The 21,253-nt window shown below is 36.9% G+C and overlaps 2 protein-coding genes across 2 annotated transcripts; one reads left to right on the top strand and one right to left on the bottom strand.

The window, feature by feature from the left end:
• Nucleotides 1–4,209: 4,209 nt before the first annotated feature.
• On the bottom strand, nucleotides 4,210–5,130 carry LOC148513864 (olfactory receptor 11L1-like). The gene has a single exon (XM_088481287.1). It carries the CDS (start codon nucleotides 5,128–5,130, stop codon nucleotides 4,210–4,212), a length of 921 nt encoding a protein of 306 aa, XP_088337413.1.
• A 14,540-nt stretch (nucleotides 5,131–19,670) lies between these two features.
• LOC148513863 (protein GVQW3-like) lies at nucleotides 19,671–20,012 on the top strand. Its single transcript, XM_088481286.1, has one exon. It carries the CDS (start codon nucleotides 19,671–19,673, stop codon nucleotides 20,010–20,012), a length of 342 nt encoding a protein of 113 aa, XP_088337412.1.
• Nucleotides 20,013–21,253: the final 1,241 nt, after the last annotated feature.

Here is a 21,253-nt window from a genome sequence, read left to right as displayed (position 1 = left end):
CAGCCAATCTCTTGCAGGCTGTAGGCATAAAAGGCAGGATATTAGCAAAATAAGTGCTGTTATAATACATGTCTTTGTGATTGGGCCTTAGCCTGCTATTCTGCATGATCTCTCTGCAACCTAAACACAGATAATTTACCTGACTACTGTGAGATCGCCAACTCTGGCATTGGCTTGCTTCCTGGACTCTGCTTTCATTTCTGACTACAATGAAATTGGATTGTCTCCTAATTATTATGCATTCTTGTAACCTTGACTTCAGACTTTGAATTTGTTTGATGCCTTTACAGTACTTTGGCGTCCCACTCAACTCACCTAGTTATGTAATTTTTGTGTTGACATGTTTAATGTTAACCTTTTGTAAGTGCTAACCATTTTATTATGTTGACCTAAGTACATGGCTACATATTCATGGTTGACCTAATGACCATGCCAATCTTATGACTGTCAAAGTTCAGAATCTGTGGAATTTCTGGTGTCAACCTTATGAATAGTGACCTTCAAAATGTTGACCAGTCATACCACACCCCTTCTCCCTTTACTTCATGTTCCTTCCTATTATTCTCCCTTTCCCTTGTGTCTCTCATTTATAAACATCTTTCTACTGTATTTTCTGATTTATTAATTTTCTCTCTCTCATTCCCAGTGAAGTGATTTTGTTCTCTCATGTATGTTTGACTCTTTCTCTATAAAAGTTGTTTACATGTGTCCTCTCTTGTCTCTTTGGTTTTTACTACTGTGTATGTGCTTTTCCTATGACATTCCTGCTTTGCCTTAATTTCCCCTCCATCTTTTTTTGTCATCCTGCTTCTCCACCTCCTCTTGTCTTGCTTGTGTCAATTACAGATGTGTTCTCATACATTATTGCTGCAGTTGTGCCAAACAGCTCCTCATGGTGCACCAGGTCTCATGTGACTATGTTAGCAACTGTGCTGATTAATTTTTTCTGTGACATTTGTGTATCTGTGTGTCCTATAATGCAGTGGTCACGCCAAGTTCCATTGAGCTTCTTTTACAGACTCAGTCACACACAGATATATAAGTTTTGCATATCAAATTAATTAGCACTGGTCCATCCTAGTACATTGCATTGAGACTAAGATGCATTTTTTGGGAAAAACTTGGCAAAAAATATGCCCAGCTTAAGTAGAATTGCACGGGATCTGATGGCTCACTTGTACCAGGTATCTCGCACCACATGGCGTATGCAGATGACACATTTGTGTGTCTCTTTGTCTCACTGTAGCTGTTGGAGATAGTAAGTCTGCCTTCTTGTTATCTATGAGGTGTAGGATAAAATTAATTTGGTATGTACAGCAGTGGCAAACGCAGGATTTCTAGAGGGGGGATTCCAAATGCTTGATTTTAGAGTGAGTGTGGCCAGTCCATGAAGTTGGTAGAATTAGCACTTAACCAGCTTTAATATGCGTCATACACAATACACTTTGTTTCATAATTCCAGCATATACAGGACCAGCGATCACACTAAGCCATTAGATGTGGCAGTAGGGCTATCTTACCTAAGCGGAATGTATTTATTTTAGATGTGGGCACCATTCCAGATTATTAGAGCAAGTCCAGGAGTCTGGGAGCAGCAGAATAACCTAGCACTACCCTGGACATATATATACATATTGGGCTATATAGCAGCACATCCCTAACAATGAATGTTTTCCAGATCTCCTAGTTGATGCACAGGTTATTTATTACCAGCTGATACATGTTAAAAGATCCACAGGTTGTGCTAATTATTTCATTTGTGATACTGAGAAGAACATGCAGCACTTGTAAAATTCTATTATATTACTATTTCTATTGTGGTCATGGTGTGGGCTGGGGAGGGGGGTTTCCAGGCAGACGCAACCCCCCCTGCATTTGCCTATGTTCAGCATTATTTCTCTTGATCCAGTCAAAATGCTGCCTCCTCCAGCTACTTGTGGGTGGCTTCAGTATCTACCTTTACCTGACCTGCTATTTTCAGACAGAGCAGTTAATAGGGGCAGGCTACTGAGCTCTGGACCAGGTGGCCCTCATTGGCATCTTCAGCAATAATAACTATGGTGTATATAACTCCTGTGGGCCAGCATCCAGAGTACTTGACAGTAGAGAGGGTGACAAATCCACTTGGAGATGGGAGAGGAAGGTAGGTTGGAGGTATGTCTTGCAGCTCCCAGAGCCATGGACTTTTGCCTTTGACTGACATTTATTTACTTTAACTGTCACCACCAAGAGGGATGTTAATTGTGTCCAGTGTGCCTGTGCTAAACTGAATATATTGCGGATTAGTTAATACATTTTCACACATAATAGGTAATTATAAACTATCAATAAGAAGGGAGTCCAACTAGGTTTTCTGTATATGCCAGGTAATTAGTTCATTGTTATCATATAAATAACTAGTGTTTTTTCTCACGGAAAGCAATAATGGTCCTAGGAGATAGGAGTATACTCTATGTAGCCATGCCTTAATGTTGATTGTTAAACAGGGGTAAACTTCAGGTTACACAATGAATGTTATCAGTCAGGCAAACGTGGTATAACAGTTATGTCAGCAGCAGCAAGGGTGCCAGAAGGGGGAGTTTAGGGACATACTGTGGATAGAGTAGTTTCTGCATTCTGACAAGGTCTTCAGGTGATTTGCAAAATTACATTCTGAATAAACTGTTAGTTTACAGACTTCCAGTGGCTATTTTAACAATATTGAAATGCTGTATAAAGGACTCCTTTTAGCTGAGTACATGTATAGTAGGCCCAATAATGGAGCCTGAGCTGATGTTGCAAGTGAAGAGATCCTTATGTAGAATTCATAGCACAAACCTTGATGTATTTCTCTGGTCAATCAGCTGCTTTTCTTTATTTTTTGAGGAAAACTGCTAAATTACATTGGTTACTGAACTATCATCTCTGATACAGTACCTACAAGAATATCTACATTGTCTATCTATATATTTTTGTTATATGTATATATATATATATATATATATATATATTACTTATCAATTGTGGAATTTATCTTTAAATAATATGTTTGCTGTGTATGCTGGATTAGTTTTATATAATGCGTATTACTCACTTTGGAATCTGAGGAGCCTTTAGCATTAACCATTTGACCACAATCTCACTTCTTTCTCTAGTCAGGTGAAGATGAATTGGGCAGTTATAGGTTCATGTAGATAACATGTTGAAACAAAGAGGTTTTATGAAGCCCATTCCCAGCTATCAGAATTTATTTTATATTTAATAAAATTAATGAGATTTTTAAGAGTCATTAAGTCATTAATTCAGTTAAAATGTATTTTAATATTTTGAGTTTATATTTTGTATTATGACTTTTTTTTAGCAAAATAGATAAATCATCTCAGAATTGTTGCACCACCCCATATTTTTATATTTACATTTAGGATGGGAAAACTGAAATATTTAACTTTTTAAAAATGCCTCATATTTTTTAAAATTACACAATATGTATGATTTTGTTTATAAAAAGAGTTTTATGATAGCTACTGTATATAATGCATGTTGAAATCTGGGCCACCTTAGTAGTATACAGAAGTGTAGGTTTGGACTGTTGGAGCACTAAGACAAATCCACAGATTTTCCAAAATATGGTATCACTCCGAGGTATTTTGCACTATTTATAAAAAATTTTAAAAGTAATTTTTATAGGAAAAATAATAAAAGTAATAGCACAGTGGTACAGATATGCTAAGTCACAAAAGTAACAGGGTATTAAACTCTGCCAGTATATGGTAAATGAAGGTTGTGAAAACTGCGAAAGGCAAAAGTAGAATGACAAAAATATGTGGAATCATTCATTTTAAGGTAAGACAGAAAAGAAAGAGAAAAAGGAAGACAGAGGCAGCTGAAAAACCTTAAAACAAAACAAAAGAGAAGAGGGGGTCAGATATGGGTACTGTGTATAAGTTAATGTACTTCTCACAAAATAAAATGCTACTTGTTTTGTTAAGGTTAACTTGTAGATGTTTATTTTAGGTTACATGTGTGTTTATGCTAAATTATTTACATTTTTGCTGTTGTATTTTGTTAAAATAATATGCATAAGCCCCAAACTCTATGCAATCAGTAAAATCTATGCTCTACAGCAAACAGTATTCTAAAAATACAAAAACATTAACATGTGATTTTTTTCAAAATATTGTTGTCTAAATTATTCACAATAATATATTTTTCAATGTATTTTTGATTAAATTAAATCAAATACTGTTTAAGTTTTTCAAATGCATCCTTTAAGTCTTTATTCCTCAGGCTGTATATGAATGGGTTAAGCAATGGTGTCACTACAGTGTAAAGCAGTGATAATGCCTTACTGGTAGACAATAATTGTCCTTTAGCTGGAACCAGATACACAGAAAGCAGAGTGCCAAAAAATATAGACACAACAGTCAAATGGGAACTGCAGGTGGAGAATGCTTTCTTTCTCCCACTGATGGACCGGATGTTTAGGATTGTGGTGATGATGTACATATAGGAAACAATTATCATTATAAATGGACTTATAACACAAATAAAGCCAACTGAAGTTGTATGGATGGGAATGAGTGATGTATCAGAACAAGAAAGCTCTAGAATAGGAGGCAAATCACAGAAGAAATGGTCAATAACATTTGGACCACAAAATTCTAAATTACATATATCAATTTCAATGATCAATGGCACCAAGACACTTAATGACAATGATGCAAAAAGAGATTTTACACAAAATCCTTTGTTGATTATAGAGCTATACCGCAGTGGGTTACAGATAGCCAGATATCGGTCATAAGACATCACCATTAGGATGAGACACTCTGAAGACTCTATGTTAACAAACACATTAAACTGCCATATACAAGCAGCAAGAGACATGGTTCCACCTTCATGTGATATAATATGTAGCAAATTAGGGACAATGTCAGTGGTCATCAGAATGTCGAGTACAGAGACTTGTGAGATGAAGAAATACATTGGAGAGTGAAGATTGTTGCTCATTGAAACTAAAGTAATGATAGTAATATTACCACATATGGTGACACAGTAAATGATGAGCATGAAAATGAACAATAGAATATTGAAGCTGTGAAGGTCTGGAAATCCCAGGAGAAAAATGTGAGAGATATTGCTTTTATGCATTATGTGAGCAGATCCTGAAGGACAAGCATCCATAGAACTTCATAATTGTTTCTTTTTTTTTCTTTCTTTCTAGGAATGTAAGCATCAAAAATTATATTTATAATATAATTTTCCTAATCCTATTAACAGAAACAAGACTTTCTACTGCATTTCAAGCACTTTACATTTGCTTCTTAATGAGTCTTATATGAAGAAACCCCATTAATAGAATCTGTATAGAAAAGTGCAAATCCACTCCACTTATTACTTACAATACCTTTATCCACATTTGGTGGTCCTGTCCAAAGTTAACAGTCCTTTGGTAGGAAGTCACAAACCTTCTCTCACAATTATTTAATGTTCCTGTCCCACTCAACCCTAAATACTTTATTCTTCTCCTGGGTCTTCCAGCACTATTCAGACACCAAAATAAGTTAATGTGCAATATTGTCTCGGCTACTACTTGTGAAATTTCAGCTGACTGGAAGTCGCCCGCCCATCTCCTATGCAGTCAATCCTTTCCCACATCTGATATATCTATAACATTGAGTACATGACTAGCATAATTAATAATTTGGAGAAATCATTTGATAAAGTATGGAGTCCATGGTTGGTCACTCTCCATTTAGCTGATAACTATCAGTTTCAAATTTTTGTTATTAAAAAGCTTTTTAAATAGAAGTTTCATCCCATTGATCTTCTTTCGTAATCTAGTTTTCTTTTTTTTTGTTCCTTATTTTTTCTCTTTTTTTCCTTTTAATGGTTTGCCACCCAGTTTTATACCAGGGTGTTCCCTTTCCATTTGTTATACAGAAAATTGGATCACTCTTGAATCTATAGTTTATTAGATTTGGCCTGTTATTAACTGTGTATACTGCTTTTATATTTTGAATCTTTTTAGTTTTGGTCAATGTCCTGGGTTTTGATCTATGCAAAAAACACTATTTAAAAAAATAACAACTAAACATAAATTTGACAAACACTTATTGGAAACATTCAAAACAAGAATAACTTAGTCACATTTAGGCCCGTATTCTAATAGAAGCAAAAAGCCGAGATCCGTGAAAAAGTATCGCCGTTTGCTTTTTGACTGTTGGAAAAGTTTTGCCGTATTCAATTCCATTCGCTTTTTGCGTACATGGAAATGCAATGTAATAGGCAAAATAGATTTGCCTCTGAATAGTTGGACAAAAATAGTGCAAAATTTTTGATTGGGGATGCAAAGGTGGGGAAACCACTCAGAACCCATGGAATAGGTCCCAAAAGGACAACTGTGTCAAAAAAATCCTAAAAAAAAAACTTAAGAACACCTCAAAAAAGTACTTTGAATTTGGGGGTGAAAAAGTGCAAAGTGGGGGGACACGTTCGCAAACTAGCGAAGTAAGGTTCTGGGGGTGCACTAAAAAGGGGTCAAGTCTTTTGGGGGTGTAACCTCACTTTATTTAAAAGTTATCTTTAGTAACTTTTAAACTTGCTTGTACCCATTTTCAGGTACCACAAATTTGACAGGACTAGTTTTTTTTCACTCACAAAAACTACTTTATGCTATTCTTCACCACTTGTGGAAAGATGCAAATTAGTAGCAATTGTGCAAACTTATGCACCCCAAATAGTTTTATTAGGGCTAATCAGGCACTGTTTCTGCATCTTTTTGGGGGGTACAGGCTGAATTCCCCGATTCTGACACCACTTTTCGTGTCTTTTGCCTTTGCGTGTCTCCATTTGCACATGCTTTGGAATTGAATACGGCGATTAGCAGGGGCGCACACGATAAGTTTTCGTGGATAAAAGATGCAATGTAGTCAAAAACTCTGGCAGGCGAAACTTTATCGCTGGTGCGAAACTAATTGAATACCGCCCTTAGATATAACCTTATTACTATTCTCACATTAAAATATAAGTAAGCAACTCAGAAAATACTGAAACTCATAAAATGAAGCTACATCCAATTTCACTACACACTCATCAAAGTTACATCAATAATGACATAACAATATACAACATGAATGCAGCAGATATTTATGAAGAGATTCATCCATAATTTATTACACTAGCTATTCACTGAGAGATTCATCCAAAATTTATTACACTAGCTATTCACTGAGAGATTCATCCATAATTTATTACACTAGCTATTCACTGAGAGATTCATCCATAATTTATTACACTAGCTATTCACTGAAAGATTCATCCATAATTTATTACACTAGCTATTCACTGAGAGATTCATCCAAGATGTATTACACTAGCTATTCACTGAGAGATTCATCCAAGATTTATTACACTAGCTATTCACTGAGAGATTCATCCAAGATTTATTACACTAGCTATTCACTGAGATATTCATCCATAATTTATTACACTAGCTATTCACTGAGAGTTTCATCCATCATTTATTACACTAGCTATTCACTGAGAGATTCATCCATAATTTATTACAATCAAATTGACAACCAAGCATTATAGTTCTTCATTTAGGGTTAAGTTTAGGGTTACATTTAGGGATAGCACTAGGGTTAGTGTTATATTTTGGGTTAGGGTTAAATTGACGGATAGAACTAGAGTTAGGTTTAGGGTTAAATTTAGGATTTGGGTTCAGTTTAGGTATAGGAATAATGTTAGGGTTAGGCTAAAATAATGAAAAATGTTAAGTCAATATTTTATTTTGACTGTTGACAGTGTCGCGACATAACAAACATGGACATTATGACCATGTCTACATTTCTGTATGTCAACATGTTGACATAATGTCCATCATGTCTACATTATGACTGTCAGCATTTATAACATGTCAACAATTTGGTGTTGATATTCTGACTGTGACCATTCTGAAAGTCAACATATCATCCCACAACCCTTCTGCACAATGCAGAAATTACTGTCACTATAAAAGCTGACATTACATTTGTGCTGCACTTATTACTTAGGAAATGAATCAAAGAAACACAAACACAGATCCTATAGAAAGTAAGATTCAGGAGCAGGTAGCCTGGCACAATGAGCTGATAACAAATCATGAAGCTCTAAAAGAAGTGTATGCTACAACAATAAGGTGAAAGTTCTGGGATGAAGATATCTAAAAATTATTTTCACATTTCTTGAATACCAGAAAATATAACCAAGAGTATATTAAATGAATAATGTTACCACACTACTCGAATCTAAATAAGATACAGATCTTTCAATGGACTGCATGAATGAATAGTCAAAGTTAAAGTACTGGGAGGTTATCAATTGTTCTAAGTCACAATAAGTGCAACACTGGCAAAAATATATTTATTACGTAAAAACTTCAGCATTAAGAGCATAACATAATCTGTACAAATGGCCCATATAGTAGTCAAGGATTGGAACATCATAAAAAGTGAAATAGCTAAAGGCCAATCTCCAGTGAATAAAGAATCAATGATGGTAGGAAAAAGAGATTAAAGCAGCAGTTAAGCTGGGTACACACTGACAGATACATTGGCCAATCAATTGATCGGCCAATATATCTGCTGCCCGTCGGCTAGTGTGTACCCGTGATATGTCGGTGAACATCAACGTTCACCAACATATTGCATTGGCTGTGCTGCACAGACAATGGACAGATATGTCTGCAGACATATCTGTCCATCGGCAAATGTGTACGAGCTGTCTGCAAACTGCCCATAGACACACAGCAGCAGCTGCGAGGAGGGGGTGAGACACTCCACCCTCCCACCAGGACATGCCACTGACATGCCCCTTGGTGGCCGGGACCTGCAGCAATACACAGATGATTGCCGCTCAGTGTGTATGTATGATCATCATCTGCAGATATATCTGTCAGGTGTGAACCCACCTTTAGAAAGAATTCAAAATATAATATTTGTTTATTTTTTTGCACAGTGACTATTAACTAAACAAATGTTTGGGTTGATATACAATTTGTTTACCAGACTTTGTAAAAGCCTTGTGCTATGTGGTTTGGGCTGTGACCAGTAATTATTGCAAAGCTGCCTTCACTGATTTCTGCTTACACCTCCTAAGGTCACAAGCAGAAATCAATGTAAGCAAACCGAGATGTCCTGTCAAGGGTCACGATCATTGTTCACAGTTGGGATAATCAAGTAGCATTCAAGGCTTGACCCACAAAAGCACCCACACACTCAATGAATTCCCGACATAAAGTTACAGCTCATTAGAATATGAGAGCACCATAGGGTATGTCCTTTAGTTTTAGCACTCTTGGAAAAGATACCTTTATGTGAATGACAACTTAACTAGCAGCATGAGTGGGGTATGTCCATTAATATTCTTGTGAGTAAACAATAAATATACCATTATACACAAGGCATATTTGTTACAGTATAAATGTGAGTTGGGTATGATCAAAATCTATTAAAATCACCCTCTAGTAAATACACCCCTACTTTGCATCCCTGCTAAAGAAAGATCAATTAAGAAAGATACTCTGAAAGTAAATATAAATGCACTATCAGCATTTAATTCAATTATAAACTATACATATGAAAATTCCTACCGTCCTCAGACTCTCCGTTTTCGGTTTGGCTAAACTGATTAAGAAAATAAATTTAAATATTGACTAATGGAATTATTAGTCAGAATAACTAGCTTTAACATTGTAACATAATTTGATGTATTCAATATAATTGTAATCACCCTCTTGGGATTTTTTAAAAATATTTACATGAAAGAGATTAAAATTGAAGTTGAAATACATATTATTCTCAATGTTACATACTTCCCTTTAATAATGTTGAAACTTCTCTCCTAAAATCAAAAATAAGTTACAGAGTATTACAATTTTATTACCCAATCACTCGAACAAAATTGCAACACAAATAAAATGGGAATCGAGTTTACATTATCACAAAAGAAGAGTGCGAAGAAGTTAGAAACAGCCACTGTACAGTACATCATAATGTATTATTATCTCTGAAATGCTAATATAAATTATAGATTGAATGCATTTGATACATTTATACCTTCATAAGATCTGTCCAGGAAAGTCCAAAAAATTATGGCAGGATTGTGGGTGGGTCTGTAGATCTATGTCACATATTGGGTCTGTAATGATGCTTTATATATATATATATATATATATATATATACAGCTATGCACCCATTTTAAATGAGTAACTGGATCAAATCTCTTCACATTGCCCTCAACATTGCTTTTCTTTGACCAATTCAATATATGAAAAAATATTTTACTGGATATTGCCTCACTACTGCAAGGGAAGCTATACCATAACATTTATATAATCTCACACCCCACTTATCTAGTACAAATATTTGCAGAAGAGTTTTGAATGGAAAGCAAAAAAAAATCACTTTCATCACCAAAAAATTTAAAAAGTGGGATGTTTTACAGCAACAAAAGAAGTGATTTAAAAAACACAACTAAATAAAATAGAAACCAAATTGACACTTGTTTTTCTACTATATTATTCCACCACTAGTAAAAAAAACAGAAAATATTCTAAACATCCCACATATTGTAGTATTGAAAAACCAAATTTTCCATAGGCAAGTTAGTACATATAATGTTTGTAGTTTTTCTTTTTCAATTATCCTGTGCGTAATGTTTCATTTTCAATAACTATTAATACATAAAAGCAATGTTATTTAAGGGTTGGGTATGAAATCCTGGCTGTCAAGATGCTGCTGGTCAGAATATCAACAGCAGTATTGCGATAGCCAAAAATCCAACACTCATAGAAACAAATGGTAAGTATTTTCCTAACCCCTACCCTTACGCTAACCCTCCCTCCCTTGTACCTAAGCCTAACCTCTCCCTCCTTGCACCTTAAACCTAACACCCCCTCCATGGTGCCTAAATCTATGATCCTCCTAGTGCCTAAACCTAACCTCCCCCTCCCCGCACGCTAAACCTAACAATCCCTCCCTGATGGCTAACCTTAACCCTCCCCCTAGTGCCTAAACCTAACCTCCCCTTGGTTCCTAACCATAACCCTGTACCCTAATCCTAACCTCCCACTAATACACTGAAACTAACCTTCAGGATGCCAACTGTCGGGATACTGGTGCCAGGATCCTGACCATGTCTGGATTTCATTACCGGTATTTAGACTGTCGGCATTCCACATGCCGGGTTGCCGACTACATCCCGTCATTTAATATAATCTATATCATTATATAGTTTTGTCAGTTTAAAGCTGTATAATTCTGCAATTGCAACATTGTACAGGTTGAGTCTCCCATATCCAAATATTCTGAAATACGGAATATTTTTAGCATGACTGAGATAGTGAATCTTTTGATTTTTGATGGTCCAATGTACACAAACTTTATTAAGGCACACAATTATTAAAAATAAAGTATAAAATTACCTACAATCTGTGTGTATAAGGTGTATATGAAACATAAATTAATTTTATGTTTGTACACAGACTTTGTTTGAGCCACAAAACTATTGAAAATATTGTTTAAAATTACCTTCAGGCTGTGTGTATAAGGTGTATATGATTCATAAATGCATTATGTGTTTAGATTTGGGCCCTGTTGCTAAAACATTTCAATATGATATGCAATTATTATTCCAAAATACGGAATATTCTGATATCCAAAATACCCTTGGTCCCAAGCATTTTGTATATGGGAGACTCAACCTGTACACCTATTCCTACCTCACTTACTACTCATCTTTTCTGTATTTATCATGTTATTTGGAATATCATATAAAAAGAATTAAAATTAAAAGAAATTAAACTTTAAAACATGGACTAACTGAATATTTTATTCTCAATACACAATTTTAATCAATACTCTAAAGTAAATTAACATTGAAAATAACAGATTTCCACTAAATCAGGCTTTACTGACTCACCTGGTAAATTCTAAGCAAATTCTTTCCTATTAGGCATGTAATTTTCTATAAAGCAGTGTTATAATGTGGATACAGATACAGGGCTCATGTCACAGCACTCTGTGGCAGCTTTCTCTTATACACTGCCTGTACTATCTTCAGTCACATTTGGTTGATCTGTGGAGACCTCACCATAAACCTCATGTGTATGATCAACAGTAAGTAATCCTTAGAGAATACAGATTGTAGTGATGATTAAATGATAATCAAGTGAAACAATATTACCTATGGAGGGCATATTATTAAGGGTTCTGGTAAAAAAAATAACTATTAAGTCATATCATTAACTAGTTATGGCATAGATTATATATTTTATTTTTTGTTTTAACAATTTTTAACTTTTACTGAGTTTGTCAACCTCTATATAATACATATAACATAGGGGAAAATTGGCAGTTGTTTGGGTTGGAAACTTCTGCATACAGTATTGCTGAACATTATAGGGCAATTTTATTCTCAAAGCTGCCAGATATATTGTATAAGATTTTTGGGGGTTAAAACTTACATTTGATTCAGAGGTGGAGGCAGAGCCAAGATACACACAATTGACCAATGTTTTTGTACTGCATATGCATCCAAGTCACACCATGCATTAATCTTGATTATCTCCGCACATAGGCCCTCATTCAGAGCCGTACGCTCTGAGCAGAGCGCACGCTCTGAATGAGGGCTGCCCTCCATAATTATGGAGCGTCCTCCTGGATGCTCGTATAGCTGTGGGTCACCACCCACAACCTATACGAGCGTGCAGTTTGATGGCCGCGATGGTCGTGACCATCGGGACCATCGAAACTACGAGCCGGAGCCTGCGGTTGAGGTTTTCAACTGCAAGGCCCGGAGTGATATTGGCTCTATCAGAGCAAAAATCACTCCCATTGACATCACTAGTGATGTCAGTGGGCCGGCTTCTGATGGTAGGCGTTCCCTTGGGAACGCCCCCTTCAGGGAGGCACGCCCATGGCACGCCCACCAAAGGGGGCGTGCTGTCAATCAACATCGACAGCACGCCCCCATTGATCAGACACAACGAGCGAAGGACTTTCCTTCGCTCGTCGCGTCTGGCGCATGCGCACAACGGAGCTCCTGCCGTCATGCGCATGCGCAGTGCACAACATCGACCCACTTGCGAGCGGACAGCCGCTTGTGAGTGGGTCTGAATCAGGGCCATAGACACAGCTGACCCAACCATGTCAACCTCAGAACCATACCCTTTGTTAAGTAATAAAAAAGAAATACATTTCAAACTGCTGACATGTTTAACCCCTTTGCTGCTCACTGTGTTCTCAACCTGTGCTAAGGCCATTTTTTGGCAATTCCACTCATTTCATTCCAACATTAATATCACTGATAATTTACAGTATGTAATACTCACAAAAATGACCCATTTTTTTCTGATTATTTTTTATTTTTATAAAATACCATTAGTCTGTTTGCTCCTCCTTACATGTAAATTTTTTAAACAAAATGGTCAAAAAGAAAGTGAGAAAAAAACAAATGTGATTTAAAAAAAAAAAACACAAGTATTTTATGATTTTATTTATTTTATTTTTCAGGATGACTTCATTGTTCCAAAATTGTAACCAGCAGGATGTTACATGTAGATTTTCACATTTAATTCTGGACTTTTAATTGTTTTTGTCATCTCAATTTAAATGTTAAACTTATGTAGGTTTACCATTTTTTTAAATACAGTAGGAAACACATTGCATTAAATGGGGGCCCCTTTTTTGTTTAACAAATTATGCTGGATATCTGGGCTATTCGGACATTTGTTTTATTTTTGTGTGTGTGCAATTTAAGTAATTTTCTGGTTATCATATAAAAGTATTAATGAAGAATAATGTCTAAAAGAGTAGACTCCTCACATTAGAGTGATACCATGTGTGCATGAGTCAGTTTGTGGAATATAGAGCACAATGTTTCTTCCCTAGTCTATTGAAAATTAAAGTTTTCAGCAGTACTGGTGATCACATGTGTTTATTAGTTAATAGCTTCTAATTTTTCATATACCTCCAGCGGACTCTCTTGTATAAAATGTCAGCATTTGCAATTATGGGTGAAAAAGGGCACATGCAGTACAGTATGTCTGTCCTGCCCATATACAGTTAATTAATAACTATTAACAGCTGTTCTAGGCACATACACAGGGAATCACCACATTTATGGTTTTACAAACTAGCAGGCTATAAAATTAATGGGGGCTCTAATCCCTCCTCTTTGTTGACACTGGGATAACTGCCCATTGATTAAAATCTCAATATGTCCCCAGACATTATCCTATATCTGATTGGACAATAGTTATCTCTATCTCTAAATGTATGTACATGATTGGCTGAGCATACACCAATACCAACATATGAACTTGGAACTGGAACTGACTGTGAACAAGTCATGAAGAGAGAAATGTGCTTTGGACACCAGAGGATTCTTACTGTGCACACTTTGGGACCCCACTACACTATGGACCCTGTAGCTGCAATACTTACTAGTACAGGTACAGCACCTTTCACTGTACTGTCCTGTACTCTCATTGGCTGGATCACCACCATTATCAATACCGCATTTTATATTCAGTCATCAGTAGATGCAGACCCTTCTGATATACTTATGCTGGGTATACATTTAGATGATGGATCAGTCAGCAGACCAATCCACTCTCTGGGAGGCAGATTAGTAAACTATAACCACTTACCAATCATCTGCTCGATATGTCAGGTCTGACATCACAACTAGGCAGTAATTCAAATATGCCCACCCTGTTGAAATGTCAGTTTTGATGTAACCTGAAGCAAGTGTATGGGCGGGCAGTGGAACACCCATAAACACATGCAGATGCACTGATATATCTTCCAGATATATTCTACAGGACAACATTTTATATATCTGTGAACTATTTCATTCACAGACTTATCGGGTATATACACATAAACTGAGGCTCATCAATATGATGATCAATATATTGCAAAATGTGTGTCCAGCATTAAATTAATGTGCAATTGCATTACTCTCATTTACCATTCACTGCTACTTATCACATGGTAAACAGTAGATATCTGGCTCATTTTCTCTGAGACTTTTCAATCCACACTATCATTTACCTGCCAGTGAACAACATTAGTTTTTGCATGTGATCATTAAACTTGAACCAATATACAGTATATAATAGCCTATATTCATATTATAATACTCACTGAACAATGTGATCTGGTTCACTCATTTGCTGTTTAATGCCATTTGACAAACATCAAAAAGTAGAAACCAAGCATATGTGACCTGGGTCTTTTTCCTCTTTAATTTACTTTCCTGATTTGGGTAACTTTTAGATAAAATTGATTGTCAATATTTTATTGTACATGGGTGCAACTATGCGTATTTCAAGTGATTTCATATTCATAGCTTAGTAGCAATTACTGCACGTGTAGGTAGTTATTTTATTGCTATACACTTATAGTTTAATGTAACTTATACAATTCTACTTAGTTTTTCCATGCATTACCACTGATATGTGTTACTTTGTTTAAGAAATAATTGTATATTTAACACATTGTTTTGAGTACCTACAGTAGTATTGTAGTAATGCCTTGAATACTTTCTGAATTATTTTGATGATAATTAAAGTTATGTTTCATTTCAGTGAATTTAAAGTGCCTCCACAAAAAGTTAATTTTCTTCTTTGTACTAAATTTTCTCAAAATCTCATGAAACACCACCAGATAGAGACTAGTGAAAATCATGCTCCATTAGGGAAATTACTCAGATGCATGATAATTTATAATTCACTAATCTGGTCTAGAAATTATGAATTGAACATGTGTAGAAAACTGCTGTACTATCATGCTGTTCTATCTAGATATATGTATTTTCAAAAAAATCTGCTATGTGTAATAATTATTGTGTATTGCAATAAAATATTTAAGTCACTAAATGTATTTATTATGTGTTTTGGCACAATATTAAGAGCAATATTTATAACAATCCACATTTTAACATGGATGTAATTCCTTTTATGCCCAAATTTGCAATGTGAAAAATGTAAGAACCCATCCTGGTGAAGAGCTGGAAAGGCTATCATCCCTGCTTCAGCATCTGTGCATGTGTCAAGGCAACAGAGTGTGGGGGACAATGGAGAAAGATCCAGAGGACCCTCTCTGAAAGTATTCCTGATTATGTAGACCATAGGCTAACACCATCTTCAATAGGCATTAGCTGCAGAGGACAAACTCTGGAATGCATTGAATTCCAGAGCTTGAGAAATATGAGTGTGTAACAGACCCTTTAGAAATATATTGGGGCTGCTTTGTGGTTGGAAATAGTGGGACCTTGGCAGATATCAGAATATCTGCTATGATTCCTCCTTGTTAAATACAGGTCATCCTTAATATTTGCACATACCACTAAAATGTTTTTTTTTTCCTGGGGATATATCCAACAAATATTTTTTTATTGAAGATGTCTCTAAAGAAGCAAGATGATAGTATGTTACATGACAGAGTATGATGTATGGAAAAAAATAAGATCGAAGATAGAGAGATAGAGAACTGTTAACACATGTTTTTAAAGTGAGTTCAGCTGGAAAGATATAGGGTAGGGCTGCATTCAGAGAAGCCAAACAGAGCATCTAAGCTAATCAGCTGTGTATAGGGAAGCAGACAAAGCAAATAAACTAAAGTCACAAATTAAACACAATGTCATGGAAATATATTTATTAAAATTGTTGAAAATGTATTTATGTTTCCAGTCCTAAGGAACTGAACCACACAAATTAAAACAGCATAAAAAAAAGGGAAAGGAAACACTAGGTTGTAGACCAATCTTTACTAATAACACATTTTGTTCAAACACAATAAAACAACAAGACGTGTGAATATGTAATAAAAATATATGAAAGAAGATATGAAAATAAAAATAAAAAAGATCCTGTTTTTGAAGACCCTGACAATAAAACAATGCATGGCACCACTGAAAAACTGGTCTCTTACCACCTCTAGCTTTCGTAGCTCTTTTATTTTCCCACCACTGCAGCACTCTGTGGTCCTCAGCCACATTCGTATGCCACTGGTCAGTCCTGGCCAGTGGTGCCTCTACCGGAGCTCTTCTTTCTTGAGCCCGGCATCTTTTGGCCTCTTCTGCAGCCCTCGGAGCTCTTCATGTGACGCTCTTCTCCCGCCACCAAATTGTCTCTTCCACGCAGTGGCATCTCTTGTCAGATGCTTTGGGCAGGGTCAACCATGACTGGCAGCTAATTGCTACTCATCACAGCTGCTTTCTATTGGCTGCCAGTCCACGAAGCGTGGTTAGCTTGCAGCTAGTGCCAAATTCAAATTGTTGCCACTCTTTAATGGCTGCCAGTTTGCAAGCTGCACTCAGCTTGTGGCTGGTGCCAAATGTCACCCACCACTGCTTTCTGATACTACTTGATGCTGCTGGAAACAAATACACTGTCCCAGACCCAGCCACTTATGTGCTCCACTGGGGACACATCTCACCAGGCTGTTTGACTTCCAGCACTGGGATCACACACATTATCCCAGCACTGGTTGCTACAGTGGAGAACATCTCCACACTGTACATTGCCCTGGCTGGTGGTGCCCCACACTGCCAGGCCTGTCATGGTGTTCAGGGCATGTGCCCCACTCACCCTGCCCTCATTATGCAACTGCACTTTTTTAAGCCTTTTGATGTTCACTTAGTATGAGTGCCTTATAATTTGACCACCAATATATATTTTCAGGTTTGAAAACAAATTCCCCCAAATGGCAAAACAAATGTTAAATCTGCTGTAAGTGTACATAGATGATAAACCACAACATGTGTCATACAATCAAAGAATCAAACCTCCATCAGACAGCAAATCTCCTATAATACTGTGGATAATAATGTAAGAGAGGGATGACAATCACTAAAGAAACATGGATAATGAGCTATGTGCTGGCTGCCCTCTTATCATATGATGGTATTGTATCCTCTATACAGCAGCATTCCTGAGGGAGGGCAGACCAAATGTTGACTATCCAAATTGAAGCTGTAGAACAGTTGAAATTTTTGCAGTTGCTGTGAGTCAGTGTTATCTGAGAACTGCTTACCAACATGTTACACAGTACACATTTTGCTGCAACCAAAAAGTTTGGTGGTCGCTCACATCAGCTTAATGACATTGCAGAGGTGCTTGTAAAGGGCAGGGTTTACACTGAGACACAGAGAAAAAAAGATTCCCTCCAGCACACTGCAGCAATATCAACAAAAAAACTTGAATCTTACGTGGTAATAGAAATTCAAAGGTATTAGTTACATACATTTGCAAATATATGCATAAGCACCAGGCCAGCGTCAAGGCTCCTCTATACTGGCATCCCTAACATTAAGGGGTTCACATCCGAGGCACAAGGTACCCCGAAAAATTCCAGCCATGACCATCCCCAGGGCATCACACGAAAAGGGGAAAGAGGTAATAGTGAAGTGTAAAGTATAGCTGTGTAAAGATAATCAATAAGTGTTAATAAAATAAGGAAGAATTAAAATGACATAAATAATAAACAAACAAATAGAGAGGTGATAAAAGAGTATCTATGTGAATTAAGTGGTGGTGCCCTGAAAAAGGCCAAGCAGATCAACTCCAGGGGCCCCACACCCAAATGCTTACCCCAAAATAATTATTGCTACCTAATAGTAGCACCCACTCTGGGTCATATAATTACAAATTAATGTACTGTATAATAAAAGCACATGTATAAGCCGAGAGCAGCTTCACCTAGGAGGTACCCCAGAAACCTCCACATGGCACTATACGGACCAGCACATCCTCCCATTGCTGGCTCCCTTCATGCCTCTCAAAACTGCAAACAAAAAGTATGGTGGTCGTTCACATCAGCTTAATGACATTGCACAGGAGCTTGTAAAGGGCAGAGTTTACACTGAACCACAGAGAAAAAAAGATTCCCTCCAGCACACTGCAGCAATATCAACAAAAATACTTGAATCCTAAATGATAATAGAAATTCTGAGGTATTAGTTACATACATTTGCAAATATATGCATAAGCACCAGGCCAGCATCAAGACTCCTCTATACTGGCATCCCTAACATTAAGGGGTTCACATGCGAGGTGCAAGGTTCCCCAAAAAATTCCAGCCATGGACCATCCCCAGGGTATCACACAAAAAGGGGAAAGAGGTGATAGTGAAGTGTAAAGTATAGATGTGTAAAGATAATCAAAAAGTGTTAATAAAATAAGGAAGAATTAAAATGACATAAATAATAAACAAATAAATAGAGAGGTAATAAAAACGTCTCTATGTGAATTAAGTGGTGATGCCCTGAAAAAGGCCCAGCCAGAGCACCTCCGGGGGCCCCACACCCAAATGCTCACCCCAAAATATTTATTGCTTCCTAATAGTAGCACCCACTCTGGGTCATATAATTACAAATTAATGTACTGTATAATAAAAGCACATGTATAAGCCAAGAGCAGCTCACCTAGGAGGTGCCCCAGAAACCTCCACATGGCAATATGTGTACCAACACATCCTCCCAATGCTGGCTCCCTTCGTGCCTCTCAAAACTACAAACAAAAAGTATGGTTGTCGCTCACATCAGCTTAATAACTTTGCACAGCTGCATGTAAAGGGCCGGTTTACACTGAACCACAGAGAAAATATGGACAGGATGGACAGATTTAAAAAAATTTGTCATGATTGCTCATCGCGCAGTCATCCGCTACCTCGTCATAAAGGGTTTAACACCCACAGAGATCCATGAGGACATGATTATGACACTAGGGGAGGCTGCTCTTTTTTACAGCATGGTTAAGAAATGGGCAGCAGAATTCAAACAAGGAAGGGAGAGTCTTGAAGATAATCCCCATCCTGGGAGGCCCATCACCGTTGCCACACAAGAAACCATTGACACAATCAATGACATGATATTGCAAGATCAAAGAATAACAGAGCATTACATTGTCAAAAATCTGTGCATCTCCCAGGAACATGTTCATGTTGCTATTCACAATGAACTACAAATGACAAAGGTCTGAGCTCCATGGGTCTCAACATCTCTCCAAGACCAATTAGGCTCTGTTTGATGCAGATCCTGAGAGGTTTCTTCAGCACTTTTTTAACATTGATGATACTTAGGTGTATCACTTTGAACCAGAGACTAAAGAACAATGAAAACAGTGCAAATGCTAGGAGTTTAGTAAATAAAATCCCTGAACTAATTGCAATAATGACAAGGGATAATCTGGATATTGTGGCTATTACGGAGTCATGGTGCAATGAAAATCATGACTGGGACATAGCTATACCAGGATATACTTTATTTAGGAAGGACAGAATGGGAAGAGTAGGTGGAGAAGTAGCAATGTATGTCAAGGAAAGCATAAATACTATGTTCATACATAGTATTGAAGAAAAAAATGAGTCCCTTTGGGCGACTATAGAAACAGTGGAGAAAGTGATTCTTCATATTGGGGTGATCTACAGACCACCAGGTCAGGAAGAGGAACTGGACAATAAAATACTGCAGGACATCACTGGCATTAAAAGGAGAGGTTATAACCATGGGAGATTTTAATCTCCCCAATATAAACTGTGAGGTGTCTGTGGCAAGTTCCACTAGAAGTAGTGACATCCTGAATCATTGCAGGGAGCCTCCCTCCAGCAATTGGTGAGGGAGCCCACTCGGAAAGATGCAATATTAAACTTTATTCTTCCAAATGGAGACAGAATATCTGATGTAAAAGTGGGTGAAAACCTGGGATCCAGTGATCATCAAGCAGTATGGTTCAGAATAAAGACAGATACTGACTCACCCCATACAAAAACAAAGGTGTTAGATTTTCGGAAGGCTGATTTTGCAGGGATGGGAAGATGTTTAAGTGAATCTTTGGCAGAGTGGAGGAACTTGAAAGGAGTGCAGGTGTGGTGGGAAAATTTAAAAAGTGCAATATTAAAGGCAACAGACCTTTGTATCAAAAGGCTTAGGAAAACCACAAGGAAAAGGAAGCTAGTGTGGTTTTGGAAAGAGGTAACAAGTATTGTGAAAGCAAAAAAGATGGCCATTAGGAAATACAAGCAGACGCAAAGGAGTATCTTGTAAAACAGAAGGAGGCTAAGAAAGTAATCAGATGTGCAAAGGCAAAAGCTGAGGAGAAAATGGCACAGTCACTGGGTAAAGGGATCAAAACTTTTTGTAAGTATATAAACGAAAGGAGAAAAACAAAAGGTGGAATAAAAAGACTAAAGACAGAAAGAGGGAGTCTTGTTGAGGGAGACA

The sequence above is a fragment of the Taudactylus pleione genome, unplaced genomic scaffold (genome assembly GCF_031769625.1).
Source record: "Taudactylus pleione unplaced genomic scaffold, aTauple2 ptg000268l, whole genome shotgun sequence".
Classification (NCBI taxonomy): domain Eukaryota; kingdom Metazoa; phylum Chordata; class Amphibia; order Anura; family Myobatrachidae; genus Taudactylus; species Taudactylus pleione.
Note: the sequence above shows the minus strand (reverse complement) of the source record. Positions and strands in the feature narration are given on the sequence as shown.

Excerpts from the sequence above, each read along its gene's own strand:
- LOC148513864 (XM_088481287.1), bottom strand. The coding sequence starts at position 5,130 with ATGCATAAAAGCAATATCTCTCACATTTTTCTCCTGGGATTTCCAGAC.
- LOC148513863 (XM_088481286.1), top strand. The coding sequence starts at position 19,671 with ATGATTGCTCATCGCGCAGTCATCCGCTACCTCGTCATAAAGGGTTTA.